Raw genomic sequence first — 23,345 nt, 5'->3', positions numbered from 1 at the left:
AGGTGGCTATTAAAGAAATTTTCAAGTACTTCATATAATTTGTTGTCATTAATACATTCGTTATTTATTTCTTTTCTTTTTTCTTTTACTCTCATAATAACTTTTTTAAAAGATCACTCGTGATACAGCTAAATGTTATTTAACATTAAATGATATTGTTGGAGATGTTATTAGAAATGATATCAATTTACCACATATAAATAAGGGTGAACTTTATCTTAAGAGTTGTAGAATTTTAATGTTCAAATAATAGAAATTGTTGTCTAGAACCCCACAAATAATAAAGTATCGAAATGAAGACGCAAATAAAGAAGGATTGAGCTTGGAAAATACATCTCCACAACATAAATATGGTTACTTTCTATGAGACACATTGAAATTTGATGGTTTGATATATCTTAGTAGAGTTCCATACATCTTACAATATTCCTATCGGACATTAATAACTCTATTATTTAATACTTTTATTAAATAATTTAATTTGACATCTTAAGTTAATATTTTATTATTAAAAGAAAGACTTAAATTTTTGTCCACAATTCTATCCATTTTATTCATCTTAAGTTTTTGAGGAAGACGTTTTATCCACCATTCTACCCAAGTTTACTGTAATGAATTATGTTGTCTAACCACTTCAATTTTTTTCTTTACATTTCACACCTACCAACTCCCTCTCTTCCCACTTTCTCATGCTTACCAAATGAAACTTAAATTTGACTTGTACTATAAAAATAAATCTCACCCTTCTTATTAATTTTCTCAACTAATATGAGCTGTAATTGTATGTATGCTTGTCACACCATTCAACCAATTCATAAAGTTTGTAAAAATTAATCATTGAAATGGTAATATATACAAAATTTTGAATGATGAAAACCTGAAACAAAAATAAAAGTTTTATACTGTGTGACATGACCTGCACACTTTTATAATGATCAACAGTTATCTTAAAACGTCAATTTTCATGCACTTTATTATCGGACATGATAACAGTAAGCATAATAATAATATTTTGATTTTTTTTAAAGATATTAACTGTATTTTTGTGTTATTGTTTTAATTAATTTGTACTTTCTTTTTCAAATGTTTAAAAAAAATGTAATACCAAATTAGTGGCTATTATCTTTCATGTGAGTATTGTATGTTTTGTAGTGTCAATTCCATCACAGTCAATTTTATTCTTGAGAGGTGCTTTGAAGAATAAGGAAAAAACATATTTAAATTGTTTTTATTTTTAAATGATTTGAAACTATTAGATAAAGTAAAAATATATATAATATCACGTTTCTAGAATTTTTAATATTATAAAATCTCATATTAAACTTTACTTTTTATTAAAGACAAAACTGATCATTCTTTTATGAGGGAATAGTTTACATTAAGTGATTAAAAATGTAATGTAAATAGTAGAACTTTATAATAATTATTAAAATATGTGGAAAGGTAAAATCCGAAATAAAAACTCTTGAAGAATAAACTAGAAGTATTTTAACAATATATTAGGATAAAGAAATGTAAAATAACATGACTAATCCTTCTTTTGTAGTATTGTTTTCCGTGAAACTTAGGGAAAGATTCTACAGCTGAGGGTAACTGATGGTTGGATACAAGACGAAAGTGGCCAAGAAAAGAATCGTGTGTTTGTTATTGTTAATGTTGTGAATGTGAATTTTTGGCAATTCCAGACAATATGTTATTTCGGCTTCTTCAAGGAAAAAAAGAAAAAAAGAAAACTCTGTTATGGGCCTTCCCTTCCCCACCCAACCACCATGCATACGCACAATTTACAAGTTGAAAGAAAAGAATCAATGCATGTAATATAATGATTCAATGAAGATAGATAAAACAAAACTGTAAGCAAAGAAATGAAGGCTTAGCTTCTAAGAACCTTTTGGATGATTCCATTAGAAGCTCTAACCTATTATAGCTTGCAGTTGAAAAAAATTAGAAGGATATCTATCTATCTACATTAAAAACCACCTAACTAAACCATTCCTATTCTCTTTTGTTCATACTTGTCTTCTTCGCCCTGTTACTTGGACTTTCTCACGGACTTTGATTTCTTCATTTTCCGCGATTTATCATCCACACTCGTCCATGTATACCCTGCAGGAATCGCAAAAGGGTCCGAATCCAATGTCATGGAGGAGGAACATCGCTGCAGTTGCTGTTGCTGTTGCTTATTCCCCGCACCCGACACGCTGCTACTTCGTCTCAGCCACGTGGTCGAAGAGGTCGAAGAGGAGCATCTGCTTTCTGCTTTCTTTTGTTGCTCCTCTCCACTCACCAAATGTCTGGGACTGGAGAATGGAGTGTAGAATTGCTCCAGAGGTTGCAGCTCCACGAACTTTGTGAAAGTAATCACCACCCTCACTGTAGGGACCACCGGTATAGCCACCTGATCACACCAAAACCACAATTATTACTATTAATCCTAACCATTATTATTCCTCATCTGTCAAAGTATCAATCCTCACGATCTTAGCTGAATGTTGTATTAGTGGCAGACAAATCACGGTCAACACCCCGACATTGACTTCGCCATGGACGTTGGCAGTAAAGGTAGGGTCATCCGCAGTCGATTCACTACGCGCCAAACACATCCAGCACCACGTCATCATCGTGTGGGACCGTGCTATTCACCTCACATCACTGTTCATCCAAATTATTACTCATAACTCACAACATTGGCCCCACCCAAATTCTAATTCTCAGCGGGGGATTCTTCGACTATGGCCCACAACAAAAATAATACCGATAGGCTTGACAAACGGTAAAGCCAAAATAGAATCTGAGTTTTAAAATAATTTACTTATAAAAAGACTAAAAATGCTGCTATTCCCATGATGCCCTTACCTTAACGGGGAAAGTTCCCGCCGGGAACGTGGTAGTGAGTATCTCTCTGAGCCTCCTCACAGCCTTCACCTTATTGGCGAGTATGTCGAGTAACGGCAATAGCTCCTCCGTCTTCAACGGAAACTGCTCCGTTAGCCACACCGATGGCCGTAAGCTTCTGATAAACTCTTTTTCTTTGGTCTGTGGCGCAGTCACGCTTGCGCAAGATCGTCGCGGAGGTGGAGCCGTTACGTACGTTAGGTCCACGCTTTTCCTTCCCATTGGGACCCATTCTCTATCTTCTCGGACAAAACTACTGTGTCTTCTCTTGTCTGGCACGGGGAACCCGAAATTGGGATTTTCCGCAACAAGAAAACCGTCGTCGTCTTCGTCCAGCTCCAACGGCAACACCTGCTCACTCCCTGCCGTTTCAGATTCACCGCCAGCAACTTTCCTCGACCGGAAACTGAAAACCACGTTATGCATTTCGTACACCTTCGCCTTCCATTCTCCCACGCTCTCTGTTTTCTCTTGCCTTCGCCAGTTAGTTCTGCCTACAAGCTCTGCCTTCGTCACGTCCATGCCAGGACGGTACACACTCGTCTGGGAGCAGAATCCGGCGACATCGGACTCGTTCATCGGTCCGCCTGCGTTCTCAAATGCATCGAAGATTTTGCGGTCGTCCCGGTTGAGAACGAGAAGCGAACCGGGCGGGACATCGTGCGCGTGATCGCCGTCGCCGAGGAAGAGGAAGCTCTGGTCAGTGCGCTGGATTTTGAGACCGTCGAAGCCGGCGAGGGAGGTGTCAGCGCGGAGGTTGCCGTCGCGCTTCCAGATTTTGTAGGTGTCGGAGGGCGCAATCTTGCCGACGAAGGGAATGACGGAGCTCTCGAAGTGGAAGGAAATCTCCATGTAGAAGTCGCGCATGCGGCGGAGCACGGAGATGACGCGGGGGAGGCGTCGGCGCCACTTGGACCAGGCATTGCGGTGGTGGAGGCGGAGGAGGACAAGCGCAATGTCGGAGGCGCGGCGGCAGAGAGCCTCCTGTAGGGCGTTCCAGCCAGCGGAGTTCTGGAGGGAGACATCGGCGCCGGCAGTGGCGAGGGCACGGGCGGCGAAAAGGTCGTTGAGGCGTACGGCGAGGTGGAGAGGAGTTTCTCGGTAAGGAACGTCGCGGCGGTCGAGTAGGGCGGAGATCTGATCAGCGATTTTTTCCTGCGCGAGGGAATCGGATTCGGTTTGGATTAGAGAAGGATCGGGGAGACGCGGGAGCGAGGAGATGATTCTGGAGAGAGTGGTGTGATCGGCCAAAACGACAGCGTGGTGGACTGGACTGTGGGCGTAATTCTGTGGTTTTATGATGGGAGCAGTGTTCGACTTTGCCATGCTTTGTGATGAAGAAGATTTTAGAGTTTAGTAGTGACAGTGTTATTATCTTATGTTATGTTATGGAGTGAAGGGTATTATGGTCCGAATGCAATAGGCGCGGCTTTTTGTAAAAACCAAAGGGAAAGGGACACCTTGTTGAGATACTCCTTCACCTGTCACTTTTCGTCCTTTCATATTCCTTAGGCTTTTTCCACTTTCACACTCAACACACCTTCCACTCCAACTATTCAAAATTTTACATTCAACATACATTCAAACCACACAATAATCCCTTCAAATCATGTTTTTTACTCTTAACTCTCTTCACCTTCTGAATTGAAAACAAAAAAGGTAAATATTGGTAAGAGATGTGGCATGGATGAATCTGCTTTGAATGTTAGGGGAAAAGGGTATTTGTTCCCCCATTTTTTTCAAATTTTTAATTTGTATAATTCTTTAATTTCTTTTATGAGGTAAGTTTTTTAAATAATTAATTTTTTTATTTGTTTTCGCATATACAAATCATCTATTTATTTTTCAGTATTATTTTTAAAATAATGCATTTTTCTCCTTAAATTTTTCTTTTGTCTTTGTTTCTTTGACATTGTTTGTGAGACGTACAAAGTTGGACTTATTGTCTAATTTTTAGAAAATTAACGTTGCATACAATGTGCGCACTTAAAATTGGTTTCTAGATGGTCAAAATGATCACGATAACTTGTTTTCCTCCAATTTTCAATAATTTGATACTAAAATGTCTATGTAAAAATTATATGGATGGTAACATAATGTACGCTTAATTTTTTTATCATAAATCTATGAATTTTTTTTATAACATGTAAAATTAATACCGGACCATTACATTTTTTTTATGTTGGATGAATCGTTTTCCAAAAACCTAGAATAAAACAACTAAAAAAAATTATAATTCATTCTGATAATTATTATTAAAATTACTCGTTATTAAAGTTAAACAATCCTTATATTTATTTTATTTAATCAAAGAAAAATTAATAATTTAATATAAATTTATAATCCGAATACTTCCTTCTCATTAACCTGCAACCTAATCAATTATATTCGACTAATATAATAATATAAATTTAAAATATTAAATTTATATTATATTAACAAGATCCAACTTCATCTATGGTGAGGTGAGGCCTCATGTCTCTTTTTATTTCCACAGAATATTTGGTTGTATTATTGAATAATTTGGTGATATTGGTAACAGTGAACATGCAATACGACAGTAAGGTTGTTGAACATGACTTTTCTTCAATTGGAATATTGGAGTCAATTTTATTTTTCTCTTTTTTAGTATTTTGTTAATTTATTTGTTTTATTAGTATCATTTCAATAATTAGATCAACTGTACACAGGTCAGAGTGTAGAGAAAAGTTAAATTAGACTTAGAGCATGCCAATTTCATCCACTACCTGAATTTAATTTTTAATTAGGATATTTTGATTGCCCTTGTCCTATTTTGTTTCATAATAACTTGTATTATCTTCTTTCATAACAAGCAGTGTATAAAGAATCTTATATGATAATAAATTATATTCATAAGTTAAGAATCATTTGCAGCATAATGTTTTATTGGTCAACATTTTTTACAATAAAATTAATCCGGACCACTTAACTGCGTCCGACATTAAAAGTAACTGTGTTGAATTTTGACCCAAATAATGCAGCTACAATTATAGTCATTGTCTATCTATCATTGACTTACTTATTTATAATTAATATTTGAAGCTGTTAAATTTGACCAGTAATTATGTGGTTGTTGAAACATTTGGTAGATTATTTATGCATCCATCTACCTATTGTAAAGGTATTTTTATTTTTGTAACCGATTGAATCAATAATAATTTAGTTGTAAGTCAAATTTTTCATAAAAGTACATAATTATATAAAAAAGTTAAATGCATTGTAAAATGTTAACGGAACAAAGAGAAGGGAAATATATATATATATATATATATATATATATATATATATATAATTTTTTGTTTTGTGTCCACATTTCATAATTCTAACTTTACCTTTTATAATATAATTATTTATTAAATTTTAAAATTAACAGTTACTTTTACAAGTTTTTACAAAACTATTTATTTATTTTCTTTTTTTTCTTTTATTCATCAGCAGTTATTTCTCATGTTTTCTCCGTACATTTCACTTTGTTTTTGATAAATATAATTTTATTTTGTTTATTAAATTAATAACATTACAATGTTATTCATTACTAATATAATATCATGCATATTAAAAAAAATGCGTACACACAGACGTGATAATTCCTGTATTTACGCTGGTATATATTAATATAACTATAGAAAACTCTTACATCTATAAAAAATAATAAAATTATAAAAATAAAAATGAAAATGAAAAATTTAATTTTCTATTTATATTATTGGTATTTTTTTCTATTTTAGATAGTTATAATTCAGTTTTAAAGGAACAAAAATCAAATTAATTTAGAAAAAATGGTTATTAAAGAGTAAAATTAGAAAGAAAGAAAAAGTGAGAATACCAAAAATATGAATATTTATAATTTTCTTTCACTTTATATTTTTATTGCTTGATTTGTTTTATTCTCATGAAATCCACTTACATCCAAGGTGCATTTATTTTTATTATATTTGTTGTATATGTAATTATGTTTAAATAACATATTATTGATTATAATGAATCAGATATTTTTTTAGATTTCATGTTTGAATATACATTTAACGTGTTCAAACAACACTTTTGATAGACACTTGAGTCGAAAAAATGTTAAATGGTGTAAGTAATTTAAACACCAATCTAAACTGTCATTTGACAAGTTAAACAAAATCCAAAGCTCTTGGATTAAGGAGACTACGTCTATTTATTTTTTTAACGAATTTCATTTTTTTTGTAAATTAAGAGATCAAAAAAACATAGTTAATCTTATTTAATATGTTTCACATGTTCAAAATTTTTTTATATCTATTTTAACACCCCAAAATAAATTCCGAAGATTTGTCACTGTTCAGGGGTGTCAAAGTGAGCCAACTTAACTCACACATGCCAACTCATTACATGTCAGCTCAATCTGACTCACTTTTTTATGTGTCCAAAATTTTGTAACCTGATTCTACCAACTACATGTTGGTGGATTAGCCAACTGACTCACTAACGAATATTTTATTTTTGCAATTTATTATAGAATCATGAAAGTGGATTGACTTGATCTATTTTTTTTTAATAATAGTGGAATCAGAGTGCTCACAAAATGTTGCAAGTGTTATCATAAAGACATTGGAACCAAAGTATGAACGTATATAGCTTTGACAAACAAATAAATTAAACACTCAAATTTTTCAAATATTACTGAATAAAATTTGAATATTTAAAAATATCAAATTGTGAACCTATATTATTAGAAGTAATAAATAATTATAATAAAAAACTTATAAAAAATGTTATAATTTTTAATGAAGTATTGTTTTTGGTAGATTATAGGTCAACTCACCTTGAACCTTATTCAAACTCGTTTAACTCGTGGGTTAAGTGAGTCACGTTTAGTTCAACTCACATTTAAAAAAAAAACTAAAATTTTATCAACCTAACCTAGCTCGATCCCGTGGTGGGCTAAGTTGGTTCATGGGTCAGAAACTATTTTGACATCTCTATTGGTACCTAATGGTAGTGAGAATAAGAATGAAAAAAAAAATTATATCCGTTGTATTCCAGTACACCCAATAGTCTCACATCGCTTATGAGTCGATGTCAAAAACAATTTAAATATTTTTTCCTTCCTCTATCCTCTTAGATACTTTCTAAAGACAAAATTTTGATGGAACTCCACATTCAAAAGTGAACAATATACAGTTTAAATACTTCTTTCTCATTCTACTTTCTGAGTATCTTTTTAAGAACAAAACCGTGAATATCTCGAGTTGTATAAATATTTTTATAATTATGATTATGATGTCACATTATATATAATCGTGTTAATTGTATGGTTAGGTGTAAATTATGGACATTAGCTTACTTTATGTGAGACTATTTGAGGCTAAATCGACAAAAAAAAGTTGTCTATTTGGTAGATAAGTTTGACCGAAAGTGACCATGGTGACCGTCTCGAATATAAGCTCGATATTTTTTTCACATGTTTATGTCACATTTGAACTTAAGAAAATAATATTTAATTTTATATTGAATGCGATTTACGTAGAGTGCTAAAAAAGAACAATAAATATTGTTTGATGATAAAAATGGTGAAAAATGATAGCAATATATTTTTTATAATAAAATTGTCTATACAAAAATATCTCAAAATTAAATTCAAAAATTAAATTATGATCTATGACAAATATTTTAAAATTTTTAATTAAATGAGTTCTGAAATCAGAAGTTGAGTTCCATTGACATGTGCTTTAATAAAACAATTTTTTAATAAACAAATATTGAGTATACTAACTAAAACTGCATTTCCTTATACCAAAATAAAAAAATAATTGCATGATACAGTAACTCCGTACATTCTTACAAATACATCACTTCAAAAATATATATCTTTTATTTTAAATACTCTATTATTAATTGAAATTAAAATATTTTATAAATTAACAATGGATATGTTTATTTTGGCATTTGATTACTTTAGTATACCTTTCAGTGAGCAAAAACGGAGATCTATGTACTCTACCGAAGAAAATGTGGATTTACGATTTCTTTAAACACAGATCGTACATTGAATAAGGTTGCAGAAATTTTGCTTGTAGCATGCGACAATTCTGGTCACCTACCTCTCTCTTAGCCAATTGTTTGGTTTGGTTGGCCCTTTTCTAAATTCTGTCGCATTTTAATCACCAAATGCAACCTTTTGTTTTGTTTCAACTGGTGGAAGCACTGGCATAGTTCATATGCTTATACCATCTGTTTTATTTATTGTGGGGTCACCCAAAATTCTAAGCGCCAACCGTAATTCATACATTCACACTACGTATTTCTTAAACAATGTCATGCTGTGAATCACCCAAACTCACCAACCATCGCCACTCTGATAAACTCTGAACTTCTCTCCCTTTCTTCCTTCACATTGTAGATTAGGTTCCTTCATTTTCATGGCTCTTAAGGCCGTATCCATCTGGGGTTATTCCAAAGTTCCTCCTCCTCAATTGGGTGCTGGTCTTGCCAATTCTCATCCTACTCCGATTTGGAATCAAAGATATGATTTTGACAAATGTCGCAGGTGGGAATGCTGTTGTTTGGGTGTTTCGGCTCAGAGAGCTACCACTGCTGTTGAAGATGAGGAGCCCAATGTCCCCCCTTTGGTCGAGTCTTCTGGGGCTGCTGATGGTGTTCACCAAAATGAGTCAAAGGGCTTTCACAAGGACATAAACCAGCTTCCTAGTGAGTTATAAGATTTCTTCCCCCACATCATAATTTTGTTATCTGTGTTTAACTGGCACTCCGAGAATTCTAGAGTTGAGCTCATGATTTAAGTTATAAATGTTGCTGATTTCGTGACCAAACTTTGCTTTTCAACTAATGTTTCTCCTATTGGTGTTTTGGAGGGATAATTTTGCTACTGGTGCCTTTGCTTTTTTCACTTTTCACACACAATTTTGTGGTTGATGCTGGCAGGGCAAGACTTTCACAGTATATGCATTTGATATCATCATTGCGGTAGTTCTTCTTTACATCTTGTCGTCTTTCAAGGCCCCCCTTTTTTATAAGGAGAAAATTGGATCATGTTCTTCAAATTCTCCACTCAAATGACTACACATGAATGCTCTCTCCATTATCAAATCACTTCTATTGAATATACGTTTTGAATTTTCAATAAATAAACAGGTTTTGTCGTTTAATGGGAGAATTTTATGGCAAGGCTGCAAGAAACTACTTTATCTAAGTTCCGTCTTTTTAATTAACAGCCCCAGGGGCCGTCCTATGTTAATGGATTTGATGTTTCTTGAAGGTGTTACAGTAATTTGCTACGATAATACTTGCATCTGAATGAGCATTTTCTTCTGTTAGAGGAATTATTGGTTAAATTTTGTTGATAATAAAGATAACCAACACAGAGGATAAGCCCCCACAAAGTAAAACGCACAAAATCCAAAACTTGCAAATAGAATTTAGAAAGGAACAGATATGTTGTCTTAGAAGAGGGAGAACACATGCCATATACCGAACTTAAAAGGCCGTCTTCCACAGGGGAAAATCTCTCTTTTTCTCACTATTTTTGTTTTTGCCAATTCCTCTGAGTCTACTTGTTTGAATTGAAAACTACCTGAAAGGGAGATTGTTAGTGATGTGACTGGTTACATTTGTGCTTGTAAGATATGTAGAAAGACAATAGACTAACTATGACATGCAACATCAATATTTCCAAACGGCTGACCTTGTTCATTGCATTTGATGTAATTTTGGTGATCCGTGATGAACTCAAGGTAACACAGCCTAAATTCTTTGCTTATTACGATGGCATCAGCGGATATGGCTTATGACTTTTTTAATGCAGGCATGCACTAATTGTTCCCGCTTCAGATATTATGAATTCTATCAGAGCAACATATATATAATTGAATGATCCTCAGGACTGCCTAACCAATAAATTCTAGGTTACTCAGATAGATACAACTGTACTTTTCTTATACAGCGTAATGATTATCACATTGATCTTCTTTCTTATAGTAAATTAAATTATTATACTTTAGCTTAGTACACTTTGAGCCTTGCACACTTGCTAGCATATGGATGTGTATGCATGCAGATAGACAATTTCATGATATGTACTGGATGGAATTATGTTTTTATGCTAGTAATAGCCAGTAAGTGATGTAATTCCCTTTGGTATTTAATTAACATTGTATCACAATTATGTAATTTGGTTAATTGCAGAGCCATTAACAACAATTGACATTTCTTCTTCTTCTTCAAGTAATGGATCAAAGGTTCGCGTGGCTTTTCAGGTATGATAATTAAGTCTTTTTTTCAAAATAAAATATTCATGGCACTATAACCTTTGCTAACTAGTCAGTTGGCTGATACAGGGACTTCCAGGGGCATACAGTGAGGATGCAGCTTTGAAAGCATATCCAAAATGCGAGACTGTGCCGTGTGACAATTTTGAATCTGCATTTAAGGTTCCATTTCTTATTTTATTATATCTTCTGTGTATATTTGATGCATTCGCTTGTAAGTTATACTTATTGCAGTGATATATTTATATTCTTCTCCACAGGCAGTTGAGTTATGGTTAGTGGATAAAGCTGTTCTGCCCATTGAAAATTCTGTTGCTGGAAGCATCCACCGTAATTATGAGTTACTTCTTCGCCATAGGCTGCACATTGTTGGGGAGGTTCAGTTGCGTGTTAATCACTGCCTTTTAGGATTGCCTGGTGTGAGAAAGGAGGACCTCAAAGTTGTTGTGAGTCATCCCCAGGTTGGTTATTACATATAGTTTTTTTTTTTTTCTGTTTTCTTAATCGAGGTAAAGAGTGAATAAATATGATGCATTATGTTTCGCATTTGAATAAAATGAATGTGTATGTGTGATTCTGCCTTAAGATAGCATCGACTTCCTAATAGTACAATTTATTGGATTTCATCAATCATGTTTATTGCTCTGCTATGTAATAATGGCTAACCTCAACATGCGAACTTTTAAGTCTTAATTAACCTGGTTTATGATTGCACAGACTTTTGAGACAGCTGCCTACGTCACCAAACTAAGCTTACCTGTTCCAACAAATTGTTTCAATGACAATTTTACATGCAGGCGTTAGATCAATGTGAGAAAATGCTTAATGATTTAGGTGTTGTCAAGATTGGTGCACGTGATACTGCTGATGCTGCTCAGGTGTATTATGAATTCTCTTGGTCAAAAAGTAAGCATTGATTAGGTTGTACTGTGGCATTTCCTAACAATGATGTTCTTGAAAACAGACAGTGGCTTCAAATTGTGCAAGAGACACAGGAGCTATTGCAAGTTCCCGAGCTGCAAAAGTATATGGGCTCGACATACTGACAGAAAGAATTCAGGTAAGGTTTCCTTTGTGTTATGGAAGATTTAGCTGCTAAATTATATTGCCTTAGCTCACGTTTTCTTTTATCACAACACCAACTTTAATGCATGCAAATTGGATGTCATTGGGTTAGAAATTGATGCCTTATTGATATATTTTAAATGTTTGGCCCAGTCTATTAAATTGAAATTTGATCATCACTTCTAGCAATGAAAAATATGGCTGTAACCAAATTAATAGATTTTCTAAAAGTAAGTGATCATGCTGTATTTTGCTTGGTGATAGCATTTATAGTGTAATTATTTCCTATCGATTTCTCTTTCCTTTTCTTTTGATTCTGTGCAAGTTTGTATCTTGGTGGACCCAGATGTTGACAGAAAAGAAATTTGTTTGTTTGTCAAGCATGTAAGCTCTAAGCTTGAGTGAAAAGCTGCACAGATAACTCCATGGTATAACATACAATTTGAAAGAAGGCCTTGGTACCTGATAGTGTTGATATGTAGATGGCTTAATGGGAATTGAATCCATGTTAGTTAGGAAGGATCCATTAATGGATTGGATTTAGTATGACTTTATGTCATAGAAAATATTTGGTTTTCTAATAGAAAGTAAGTAGTTTTGTTGGGTATTAGAGATCAAGAACACTAGATGCTCTAGTGAACGTAGTATAGAATGTGTAAGGAAAGATCAAAGATATGATCAAAACGAGAAGAGTGATATATTCTATAAACTCATTTTTGATGAATACGTACAAGAACAGAACACGATGATTACATCGAGTTTACATATCACACATAATTGCTCAAACAGGAAAGAGCGAATTACAGAAATGATCGGTATAAATTACACAAACACGTATCAATCCAACTCTTGGCTAAGTTAGATAGACTCGAGTATATATAGACGAGCTGCAACTATAACCAACTATGTAATGAAATAATAAAAAGCTTAACTAACTAAACAAAACAATCGTGCACTAAATAAAGTTTCATGTTATCATTATACTACTTTTAGCAAACAAAAAAGAAACAAGGCATGAGTCAACAAATATTCACCTTGATTTGAGTTTTCTTCCAAATCAGTGTCATCAGACGATTGTCACCAGCAATCAACATTCAACAAATCCAAATAGTAGACGCACTTGCTTCTTGGAATAGGCTTGGTGTTGAACATATCAGCTAGATTCTCCATTGTACCAATTTTGCACACTTCGAATCATTCTTTTTTGCAAAGAAAATGATACATAACATTAATATGCTTGATTCATTCATGTTGAACTCGATCCTTAGCTAAGTAAATTGCACTTAGACTATCATACAATGATAATAGCATCCTGTATCACCATTAGGGCCTGGGTCATCCTTGTACACGAGCCCAACAATAGATGTACCTTTAAGGTACCTAGAAATACAATTAACCATTACTAGTGCTCCTTTCTAGGATTAACCATATACGTACTCGTCCTATAACCGGCAGGAGAAAGGTCTACCATAACATACATCCGACTCCCCACTGCACTAACATAAGAAACATGAGTCATGTATTCCTTATTGAATTATGAAAAGGCAGTACTGCTTATAATAAATAGATGAATAGACAATGTCAAAGGAGTAGCAACTGACATGACACCCTCATGCCAAAACAGTCCAAGACCTTCTAAATGTACTTTATTGACCCTGAAAGAGCTTCTTCTGAGCACAATCTCGCTTAGTGTGCTTGCTCAAAACTCTACCAGCATCTCCTAAGTCTTTCATCTCAAATTCACTGCTCAATAGTGACTTGAACTTTGAATCTCTACCTTATGCATAAACACTATAAGCAGGTTGTCTACATTTAACAAAAGATTAACATGGGAACTGTATTCCGTCAATAAAGTTCCCTTTTTGAAACAATTTGTTACAGATGGACTTTGTCATGCACAACTTCTTCAGCTTCAACTGCAACCCAAAAGTAGTCATTCACTACCTTATAAAGAATTTTATCTAAAAGGGACAAGAGGAGTAGAGAATGAGCCTTCAACTCTTGAATTCTCACAACAAACTCCTCTGGATGTTCAGTCCTACCAGATAGGGGTGTATACACTCCCTGTCCTTCAATAAAGCAATCATCTTGATGTGCTACAGATTGAAAGAGTTCTCTTTGTAAACTTTTCAATTTTGATCACCATAACCTTTCTCTTGAATGTCTTCTTGAAGATTTTCTTTACGACAAAAATAAACAAACAGAGGGGATTACCGCCTATAGATGAAGAACGGATAAGAATTGAAGCTCCACTACCATTTTTTTTGGTATCAGATATGAAGAAACTCACTAGATGCGAAGAACATTAGACGCTCTAGTGAATGTAATATAGAACATGCAAGTAAATATAAAAAATATGGTGAAAAGAGAAAAATGATATATTCAGTAAATTCCTACTTGATGAACACATACAAGAACAAAGAACACGATGATTACACAGAGTTTACATATCAGACTCGCTCATATAGGAAAAAACGAATTACAGGAGTGATCAATACAAATTACACAAGCACATATTAATCAAACTCTTCAGCTCTTGGTTAAGTTAGATAGGCTCGAGATATGTAGACTAGTTGCAACTGTACCTAACAAATAACAAAATAATAAAAAACCTAACTCATTAAACAAAAAAATCATCTAAGAATGATTATGAGTATTCGCATGTGCTATAGAAGACAGTCGACTTTCATCAGACAATGTCCATCAGATGCATCAAAGCTAGATGTTGTCATTATACGACTTTCAACGGATGAAGAGGAGACAATTCATAAATATATAATTTCTATATTAAAACTGGATGATGTCAGATATACATAGAAAATTACTGGATATTCCTTTCTCCATCCTTAGCTATTATTGGATAATATATTCTGTTGAAGCTACAAAAAACTAGAAAACAAAAACATGTTTGCAGTTTCTGGTGAAGTCAACAAGAGTCTAGCTTAAATGATTCATTGCGATTTTGATAGGATGATGATGAGAACATTACTCGTTTCTTGGTCCTTGCAAGGGATCCTATAATTCCAGGAACTGACAAGCCACATAAGGTATACTAATTTTAGTTCTTTACATTGATTTTTACAAAATGTGCTTATGAGTTCATGACTTCTCTCTCTCAGACTAGCATTGTTTTCAGTCTAGAAGAAGGTCCTGGTGTACTGTTCAAAGCCTTGGCAGTTTTTGCTATGAGGGATATTAATTTGTCAAAGGTGTGTTATAGTTATTGATATTGAAGTTTTAAAATTAAGACACGCATTCATTCCTCTTATTTTTTTCATGGAAATTCAGATAGAGAGCTGTCCGCTGAAGCAGCGTCCATTAAGGGTTGTGGATGATTCAAATCAAGGGAATTCCAAGTAAGTAATTCCGTTCGGTTCAAGATTTGCGATGGTAAAATTTAGGGTGTAATTTCTCTGCTTAAAATGCAAATTGATAAGTGGTTCGAACTTTATCTCAAATTGATCAAGGGTACATTTCAATAAAAAGCTTTATTAACACTTGCCCAACTTATTCGTAATCTTCACTATGAAATTTACGGAAATAAGTTAAAAAGAAGTTATTTTGAAAAGATTCTCTGTTAACTCTTCCTTGCACTTTATTCTAAATAACAAATTTTCAAGTTTCCAGTTCAAATGCAGAAAGGAAAAGGTTCTCAGGCGCGGTTTAGTTTTTACTTTATGAATATGATCAACGATACTGGTATTTTGCATACGTGTGAATGGTTTTAGGCATAAAACTTCTCTGGTAGCAGGTACTTTGACTACCTCTTCTACATTGACATTGAAGCTTCTATGGCAGAACCTCGTGCACAATATGCTTTAGGACAGTTGCAGGTCTGCCCATTATCTCATCAACCCAGTTTAATATTTTGTTTCTTATGAATTCAAATACTTTAGATTAATCTTTTGGTTGAAATCTATAAAATTTATTAGTGCAGGTGCATCTGATATAATTATTTAATACTATATTGATGAATAATGAATCTACTTGCACAATATTGAATTTTAGAAACTAGCACAAGGATGACAATTTGTAAAGAGTACTTTTATTTGATTGAAAAAGGAGATACCACATTCAAACCCATTAATCTGGTTGCATATTCCACAATCCTGATGGGAAAGCTTTTTTTGCTTTTACTTCTCTAACTTTAACTCCTTTTACATAATATCAGTTCCGTAGTCCACTGTTAAGCTTCCTTTGACTAATCTATAAATGCATGCATAATCATAAAACTCATCCGTCCTCACTCTTTTTCAGTAAAGAAAAAGTATTAAAGCAATGTTTTTATCTTTGGTGACTCCATATTATGAAATACAGCGTTCAAATCAAACGTTATCTCTAGTTGTTGGTAACGTCTATTTATTTATTTCATTTCCATTTCAGGAATTTGCTAGTTTTCTTCGAGTTCTTGGTTGTTATCCTATGGATACAGTGTTATAGGAGTTCAGTGTTGTTCATCAGAGGTAGATTTATAATCAGAGACACGGTGGAGGAAGTATCCATGAAAAGCATTGCCCCTTTCATTTCTTTCAAAATTCTTTGCATCTCCTAAGGAGGTGATTTGGAGTATATTATCATAGTTTTGACAGTGGAGTGAATGCTGGCAATGCCAACTTTGCCTCCAAAGTATATAAATAAATGACTCTATTGAATTATTGTGGCAAATTAATGAATGACCCAGCCACCCAAAGTTTTCTTCTTCCATCATCTGCTACACCAAGGCTTTTTATCTTTTTTGTTGATCGGGATTTTAGGGAACCAGATTTCCTTACACACTCCCTTATGTGGTTGACTCTTTTTGGTAAAAATAAATTATGGTTGTGCTAATTAGAAAATTTACTGAGATCAGATAATCTTGGAGCAAGTAATAACTTCTCTTTAAAAAAGTTAGAAAGTAGTTAAAATTGAAGTACAGAGATAATTTCATGTCTGTTATGCAGGCCAAAATCTTTTATTTCATCCTGTGAACAAACAATGCTTAAGAATATTGCCCACACATAAGAATGTGCAATCATTGAATTATTCACGAGCTCAATTTCTATAATCAAAATTCCTATAATACAAAATTTAAAAATGTTACTAGTACTAATTTATTGAGTTTAATGGATATGAATTCAAAGTTTAGAAAGACTTAACAACAATCTTTATTAAAATTATTAAATAATCTTAAATAATATTATAAAAAATTACAGTTCAAGTTGTCTATTCGTGTTAAAATCGATTGAAGCTTTAAATTTGCCCATCCAATAAAAACTAAAAATATAATGGGAACTTGCTTCTGTTCATGGTACCAACCAATCTAAACCATTACACAAAATCATTTTTAAAACAATGCTCAACAGGAGTTGTATATAATAAATTAGTATACTAATCATAGGTTGCATAGATAATGAGGTTTCAATTGTGTTTCAAGTCACTGAAAGAACCCCCCAAAAAAACAAACATGTTGACAAATGGTATCCTGATACAACACAATGGATGAGAAAATGCGAGACAACTTATTCATACGAAATAATCAGGACTAGTTATTTCCTGTTAAGCTCGCTCTTCACTTCAGTTCCTCCAAGAAATCAACATTGTCAACCAATACCTACAAAACTCAAACAAAATGAATCAGACAACCAAGCACTAATTATTAAAATGACAGAACATTAACAAAAGAGCATTTGACCATCTCCATGGAAACCGAATTACAAAAGTTGAAACAACATATTTTAGACCAAAAAGTTAACAGCATAGAAAGTTACCGTTAAACCAGTCACTTAAAGGTTTAACATATAATCCATGATTTTTAGGTCATGTTAGATGGAATCTAAAACTCCAATCTCCCAACCCAAACATTAAGTTTATATGACAGTATGATATCATCAGACCCTGAAGCAAACAGGTATTTATATGATTCTACAAGATCCTCAATATGGTGAGAAGAAGGGAGAGACTCACAGTTTTCCACCCATCAGGATCTAAAAACGAAGTGATTTTTGTATTAAGGCCAGGAATTGGCCCTGGTTGCCGGGTAATCTTCCCTCCTACCTCTTGTATAACTTGGCTAACTACCTCAGCACTCTTGTATACATCATCAGTACCAATAGCAATCTGTTACATTAGGAACATGAACTTTATCATTAAGAAGTACACAAACAGAGAAAAGTGTAGAAAAACAGTTTAGGTTCCAAGAAAGTCAGATAACAGAAGCTGTTAACTAACCTGTGCATAGGCATTACCCTTAGAGTATTCAGTGACACCATAGTTATTAGTCAACTCCAACACAGTTGTCTCATGCTCCTCTCCATACCCAAGCATAACTGCAGTGTACTGTAGGACATGCAAGTTGAAAAATGTTGCTAGTTATTAGAATGACTTACACATGAAAAATGCATTGCTAAGGAATACCAATAAGAAATTTCACCTTGGACTCAGGCTTATCAACCTTCCTTAGAACCTTCATGCCCAAAGCCTGTGCAAATGATCCCATAAGAAAATTTCTTTGGTCAATAAAATGCATTTGATTAATAAAAATTTAAATCACATTTCATCAAAAGCAGTTTTATGATCCTATTTTGAGCATCACAAGCAAAAGCAATCAATTGCTACACCAGGCCTTTTTAGGTAAATAATCCAAATCTGTTCCATGCAAAATAGAACATCAAGTTTCAGTCTTTCAATGGTAGCTACAAATTGGAAGCCACAACAACACAGTTAGCTGATTTTCCGGTCTTGAAACCCACCAATAAAACAGGTCAATTCTATAAAGAACAGTTGAAATAGATAAGAGGGCACTTGAATAGAATTTCCATGGAACAAACCAAAATCTGTAACTTGAGTTTTGGTTCACATTAAGAATGCTTCATACTGAATTCTGCTGATTGAATACAGTTACACAGCACACAAACTAAAAGCATAATAGAATTTTTGCTTATGGACACAAAAACAAAATAAATAATTAATGGAAAACTTCTCAAAGTTGACAGTCAGTGGATACTGATCCAGTTGTACCAAAGACAAAGTTTGAACCAGTTTTGACTACAACAATAGCACTGGATTATATGGGGGAAAACATGGATAGTTACCTTTTCATAAAACTTAGTTGAGCGTTCTAAATCTCCAACACGAAGCATTACTTGACAAAATGGGTCATGGACAGTAGGTCTTTGGATAAATCCAAAAGTATAACCATCTGGATCCTTCACAAAGGCAATAACAGTAGTCCCACCCTGAACTGGTCCAGGCTCCCTAGTGATGTTTCCTCCCTTGGCCCGGATGAGCTCAATCGATTTGTAAATCTAAAAATTGAAGCAACAAAGAGTTCATTTTATTCACTGTGCATATAAATACTCAAGCTTTTGTAAAGGTGGACTTTGTCTTACATCCTGAGTTGCAATTGCAAAATGTCCAAAGCCATCCCCTATGTCATACGAGGTCACCCCATAATCTGACAATAAGGTGACATTTAAGCAGTTAGAAAAATACAAAAGTCCAAGTGTTACGGCGTGGTGATAACATACTTGTCATGTAGTGAAAAATAAACAAATGCTAACCCATTGACAAAGAAAAACATCAAAATTATATCATTGAACCCAAAATATACATTCAATCAGACACCAAGGTACGCATGTGCGACAAGGAAAAGATCAGCGTAGCATACTGTATGTTAATTCGACAACAAAATGGGATTCTTCAGGGCCAAATCCAAGAAAAGCATTGGCATATTTTTCATCCGGGATATCTCTATGCCTCAAAAGTTTCATTCCAAAGCATTCTGTATAAAACCTGAAAGAACCGTGAGAAAATTTTAAGCACCAAATAACACAGAGTGTACCAATCAACGAGAACCCATGTCACAAGAAACCAACTTGATGGTGCGATCAAGATCGCCAACACGGTAGACAACATGGAGCATGCGACGGTTATCTTTCTTTGGCCATTCCAACAAGTCAGCCATATTCGGTGTTTGATTCTGCAACACAAGCCATAAACATTCAAACACCATCTCCCAAAAAGTTTTACATTTGCAGTGCATAAAAACCAAACTAAACACCATCACTCTGCATTAAGAAAAGGTGAATAGATTTGTTGGATTTAATTATTAAACATACATATATCAAGATTTTATAAAAGCAAACAAGAAGTTGGAAAATCTAAATAACGAGTCCAGATCGGTTTGTTTTAGGACTTCATCAAGATGCAAAAGTGGTGGAGTACCAAGCTTAAGGCATTGCTAGGAGCATAGCAACAAAACCGACAGTAAACTAAACCCACCCAGGTATCAGAAATTATGAAGAAAACGAGAAGTGGTTCAAAAGAATTAAACCAAACAAATTCCTACAAACGAAACAAGTATTCTCAAATCAAACAAAAACTACAATCAAAGACATGTCAGAAACATTTGAAGTGACTTACCTATAGATTGTTCTGGGTCTGTGTATGTCTGTGATTACAGTAGTAGAAGCCCGCGTATATATAATTCACATAAACTGCTTTTATATTGCTACTTTTTAATGAAATTACACTTTAGTACTTTTTTCAACAATTTTTTATTGTAAAAATGTGATTTCTCTTATTGGTCGTGAATTTGATTTTTATTATTCTGTAGGTGTTATTTTAATTCATTTAATAAATTAAAAAAAGAAATATTTACCAAAATTTTTCATACTTTATTTCATAGTTCCGTTACAGTATTATAAAAATGCCTAGGATTTGACAAAACGGAGCGGTCCATTCTTTTTATATGTTGATATGTAAAAAACGAATTGGATAAGATTAGTCTAAAAGAAAATAGTCAAAGATTACAACCTGTTTTACCACAGAATAGCTAAATAGATTCACCCACCATTTTTTTTAATTTTTAATTATTTAGCTTTTTCTTAATGTGTTTGTATATATTTATAAATAAATATTTAAAATACAATTAATTTTATCTAAGTTTTAATTAATTAATTAATATTTTTAATTAATAAGTTAAAATAATTATTATATTTCTTTTTAAATTATTTTAGTATCCGAAGTATTAATGATTTAAATTATAAGAGTTTAAAAGGTATTCTAATTATTACATTCTAATTCTATTATTATTACATTCTAATATTTTTATCGTATCTCCTTTTCACAATTCGATCATTTAAGTTTTGTTTCACAAATTTTAACATTATTTTTACTTGTATACATTTTAATAATATTTGTAATAAAATAATATATTTGTTTAAATTAATAAAAATAACACTTTCTTACATATTTAATACAACAATAAATCATTTTACTTTTTTTTAGATATCCATAAAATGTGTGAAAAAAAATCAAATAACAAATATTACAAATTAATAATATTTAAGTGGTAAAATGTGTGATTAACATATCCTTTCATCGTCAACGTATCATTCTCAACTAAAGAATAAGTGTAAAGCACATCTTATAATGACATGCAATTAATGCAAAACTTTTTCTTACTTAATTCTCAACCACATACTGCAAATAATTTTCTTTCACAAGACGTTTTCTAGTGCATGATTTGTGACTAAAAATTCAATCGAGGTTGTTGATATTTGAATTGAAAACAATTTATTATCACACTTAAATTCGCATTTTATAGATATACTCACATTAATCTAAACTATTTATCATCACATAAATCATAATATAAATTTGAGTTAGTAGTTTATTTCGTCTATTTGTTTTTGAATTGATTTCATTATTTTTGAAGTTTTCAATTAGATATCAATTTTTTTTTAAATTATAAGATTAAGCAAATAATATGTATATATATATATATATATATATATATATATATATATATATTCAATGTTTTGATTTTAAGTTCATAGACTATCATTGTTAGGGATAATTATCATATATATATATATATATGAAGAATTGTCTGCTTTGGAGTTCCGTCACGGTTTAGTCTTAAACAATGTGAAACTATTGGACATGATAGGAACATAAACTCCCTAGTTGAGGTCTAAGGAGAATGTTCATCTTCAATTGAGGACTTAAGGGATTGATGGTTCGTCTTAGAACCTCGTTATCGATCTCAAGATGGGAGTCAATGTTTCGATCCCAAGTTCGTCGACTATCATTGGGAGGTTCAATCACTCCGCATCTGAGATATTGTTCCTTTCGGAACCTAGAGCACCATCACGGTTTTCCTTAAAAGGCGTACCGAAGGATGAAATGAGTATTTAAACTGCCTTTGACATTGACTCCTAAGCGATTGGCATGGTAAGAATATAAGACCCCTAGTCGAGGTCCAAGGAAAATGATTGTTCATCCTAATGGAGAGCTTAAGAAATCGATGATTTGTCTTAGAACCTCGTTATCGGCTTTACAGTGGACGTTCGGTCCCAAGTTCACTAAGTGACATCACTAGGGTTAATCACCATGCATCCAAGGTATGGTCCACTTTAAAGTTTGTATTCCGTCACAATTTTATCCTTAGAAGACATCTCAATTATTGGAACAATATAAATATATAAATATATATATATATATATATATAATAATTGTCATATAAAATTTCATAATTATCATGTAGAATATCTTAAAATATTCATTTTCCATGTCTAAAACAGTAGTAGTTTTATATTTCATGTCAACATTAGACCTGTATATATATAGAGAGAGGGAAAGAACAAGAAATAACATCTTATAGTAAATAATCTTGAGCAAACAAGCTAACTAAGACAAGACATCATTAACCAACTAGTTGAGAATTGAAATATATTTACCCGAAGCTAATGCATATCGTCTTTGATTAATATTTTTGTTATAGATATTCATATATTTTTTTCGTTTTTCTTGTTGGATATTAAAAAAATAAAAACAAGATCAACTCTAGAAATTATTACAATATTGGTGAATCATGAAGCGAGAACAATTTCCGCGTTATAAGGTTAATTTTTGTGCTCTAGTTTGACAAAATACTTACGTAACGTAAGTGAATATATGCCATGCATTAGATAGTCATAATAGGATAAAGAAGATTAGTAACTAGGTGAACACATATGTTATAATACTATACATGGTCTCATAAATATCCAAAAAAGTTGTCGATCATAAACTATTGTTCATCAAATAAGTGACCGTAATTTAAGATTCTTCTACGCAAAGGAAGAA

The 23,345-nt window shown here is 33.0% G+C and overlaps 3 protein-coding genes across 8 annotated transcripts; 1 reads left to right on the top strand and 2 right to left on the bottom strand.

The window, feature by feature from the left end:
• Positions 1–1,791: 1,791 nt before the first annotated feature.
• Positions 1,792–4,304, bottom strand: LOC114176169 (uncharacterized). The gene is made up of 2 exons (XM_028061115.2): positions 2,857–4,304; positions 1,792–2,398 (listed from the first exon to the last, which is right to left on the bottom strand). Exons 1-2 carry the CDS (start codon positions 4,219–4,221, stop codon positions 2,033–2,035), a joined length of 1,731 nt encoding a protein of 576 aa, XP_027916916.1. The 5' UTR covers positions 4,222–4,304; the 3' UTR covers positions 1,792–2,032.
• Positions 4,305–8,959: 4,655 nt separating this feature from the next.
• On the top strand, positions 8,960–16,940 carry ADT1 (arogenate dehydratase 1). Of its 5 annotated transcripts, none has more exons than XR_014993685.1 (11): positions 8,960–9,594; positions 11,089–11,159; positions 11,241–11,333; positions 11,432–11,632; positions 11,969–12,049; positions 12,136–12,231; positions 15,206–15,283; positions 15,373–15,445; positions 15,525–15,592; positions 15,864–16,069; positions 16,620–16,940. XR_014993685.1 is itself a non-coding variant. In XM_028065406.2 (11 exons), exons 1-11 carry the CDS (start codon positions 9,306–9,308, stop codon positions 16,674–16,676), a joined length of 1,206 nt encoding a protein of 401 aa, XP_027921207.2. In that variant the 5' UTR covers positions 8,974–9,305; the 3' UTR covers positions 16,677–16,940. The 5 variants fall into 5 exon arrangements, 1 of the variants encoding a protein (XP_027921207.2); XR_014993683.1 differs by having other exon boundaries at positions 8,962–9,594; positions 15,988–16,069; XR_003603440.2 differs by having other exon boundaries at positions 8,963–9,594; positions 15,356–15,445.
• Positions 16,941–17,556: 616 nt separating this feature from the next.
• Positions 17,557–20,779, bottom strand: LOC114176201 (lactoylglutathione lyase GLX1-like). 2 transcript variants are annotated; one of them, XM_028061157.2, is made up of 9 exons: positions 20,637–20,779; positions 20,090–20,193; positions 19,882–20,006; positions 19,604–19,668; positions 19,307–19,519; positions 18,646–18,693; positions 18,444–18,551; positions 18,180–18,332; positions 17,557–17,826 (listed from the first exon to the last, which is right to left on the bottom strand). In XM_028061157.2, exons 2-9 carry the CDS (start codon positions 20,176–20,178, stop codon positions 17,785–17,787), a joined length of 843 nt encoding a protein of 280 aa, XP_027916958.1. In that variant the 5' UTR covers positions 20,179–20,193; positions 20,637–20,779; the 3' UTR covers positions 17,557–17,784. The 2 variants fall into 2 exon arrangements, with proteins under 2 accessions (XP_027916958.1, XP_027916959.1); XM_028061158.2 differs by lacking the exon at positions 20,637–20,779 and adding an exon at positions 20,439–20,597.
• Between the last annotated feature and the right edge of the window lie 2,566 nt (positions 20,780–23,345).

Source organism: Vigna unguiculata, chromosome 3, assembly GCF_037176805.1.
Source record: "Vigna unguiculata cultivar grain cowpea cultivar isolate G323 ecotype 2 chromosome 3, ASM3717680v1, whole genome shotgun sequence".
NCBI classification, from domain to species: domain Eukaryota; kingdom Viridiplantae; phylum Streptophyta; class Magnoliopsida; order Fabales; family Fabaceae; genus Vigna; species Vigna unguiculata.
The sequence above is the reverse complement of the archived record's forward strand: the minus strand, read 5'-3'. Positions and strand labels throughout refer to the sequence as shown.

Coding starts and splice junctions, on each gene's coding strand:
- LOC114176169 (XM_028061115.2), bottom strand. CDS start 4,221: ATGGCAAAGTCGAACACTGCTCCCATCATAAAACCACAGAATTACGCC. Junction 2,399..2,856: donor CGGGAACTTTCCCCGTTAAG/GTAAGGGCATCA, acceptor TGGTGTGATCAG/GTGGCTATACCGGTGGTCCC.
- ADT1 (XM_028065406.2), top strand. CDS start 9,306: ATGGCTCTTAAGGCCGTATCCATCTGGGGTTATTCCAAAGTTCCTCCT. Junction 15,446..15,524: donor GGGATATTAATTTGTCAAAG/GTGTGTTATAGT, acceptor ATGGAAATTCAG/ATAGAGAGCTGTCCGCTGAA. Junction 15,593..15,987: donor TCAAATCAAGGGAATTCCAA/GTAAGTAATTCC, acceptor CTCTGGTAGCAG/GTACTTTGACTACCTCTTCT.
- LOC114176201 (XM_028061157.2), bottom strand. CDS start 20,178: ATGGCTGACTTGTTGGAATGGCCAAAGAAAGATAACCGTCGCATGCTC. Junction 19,520..19,603: donor TTGCAATTGCAACTCAGGAT/GTAAGACAAAGT, acceptor TTCAATTTTTAG/ATTTACAAATCGATTGAGCT. Junction 18,694..19,306: donor CAACTAAGTTTTATGAAAAG/GTAACTATCCAT, acceptor TCATTTGCACAG/GCTTTGGGCATGAAGGTTCT.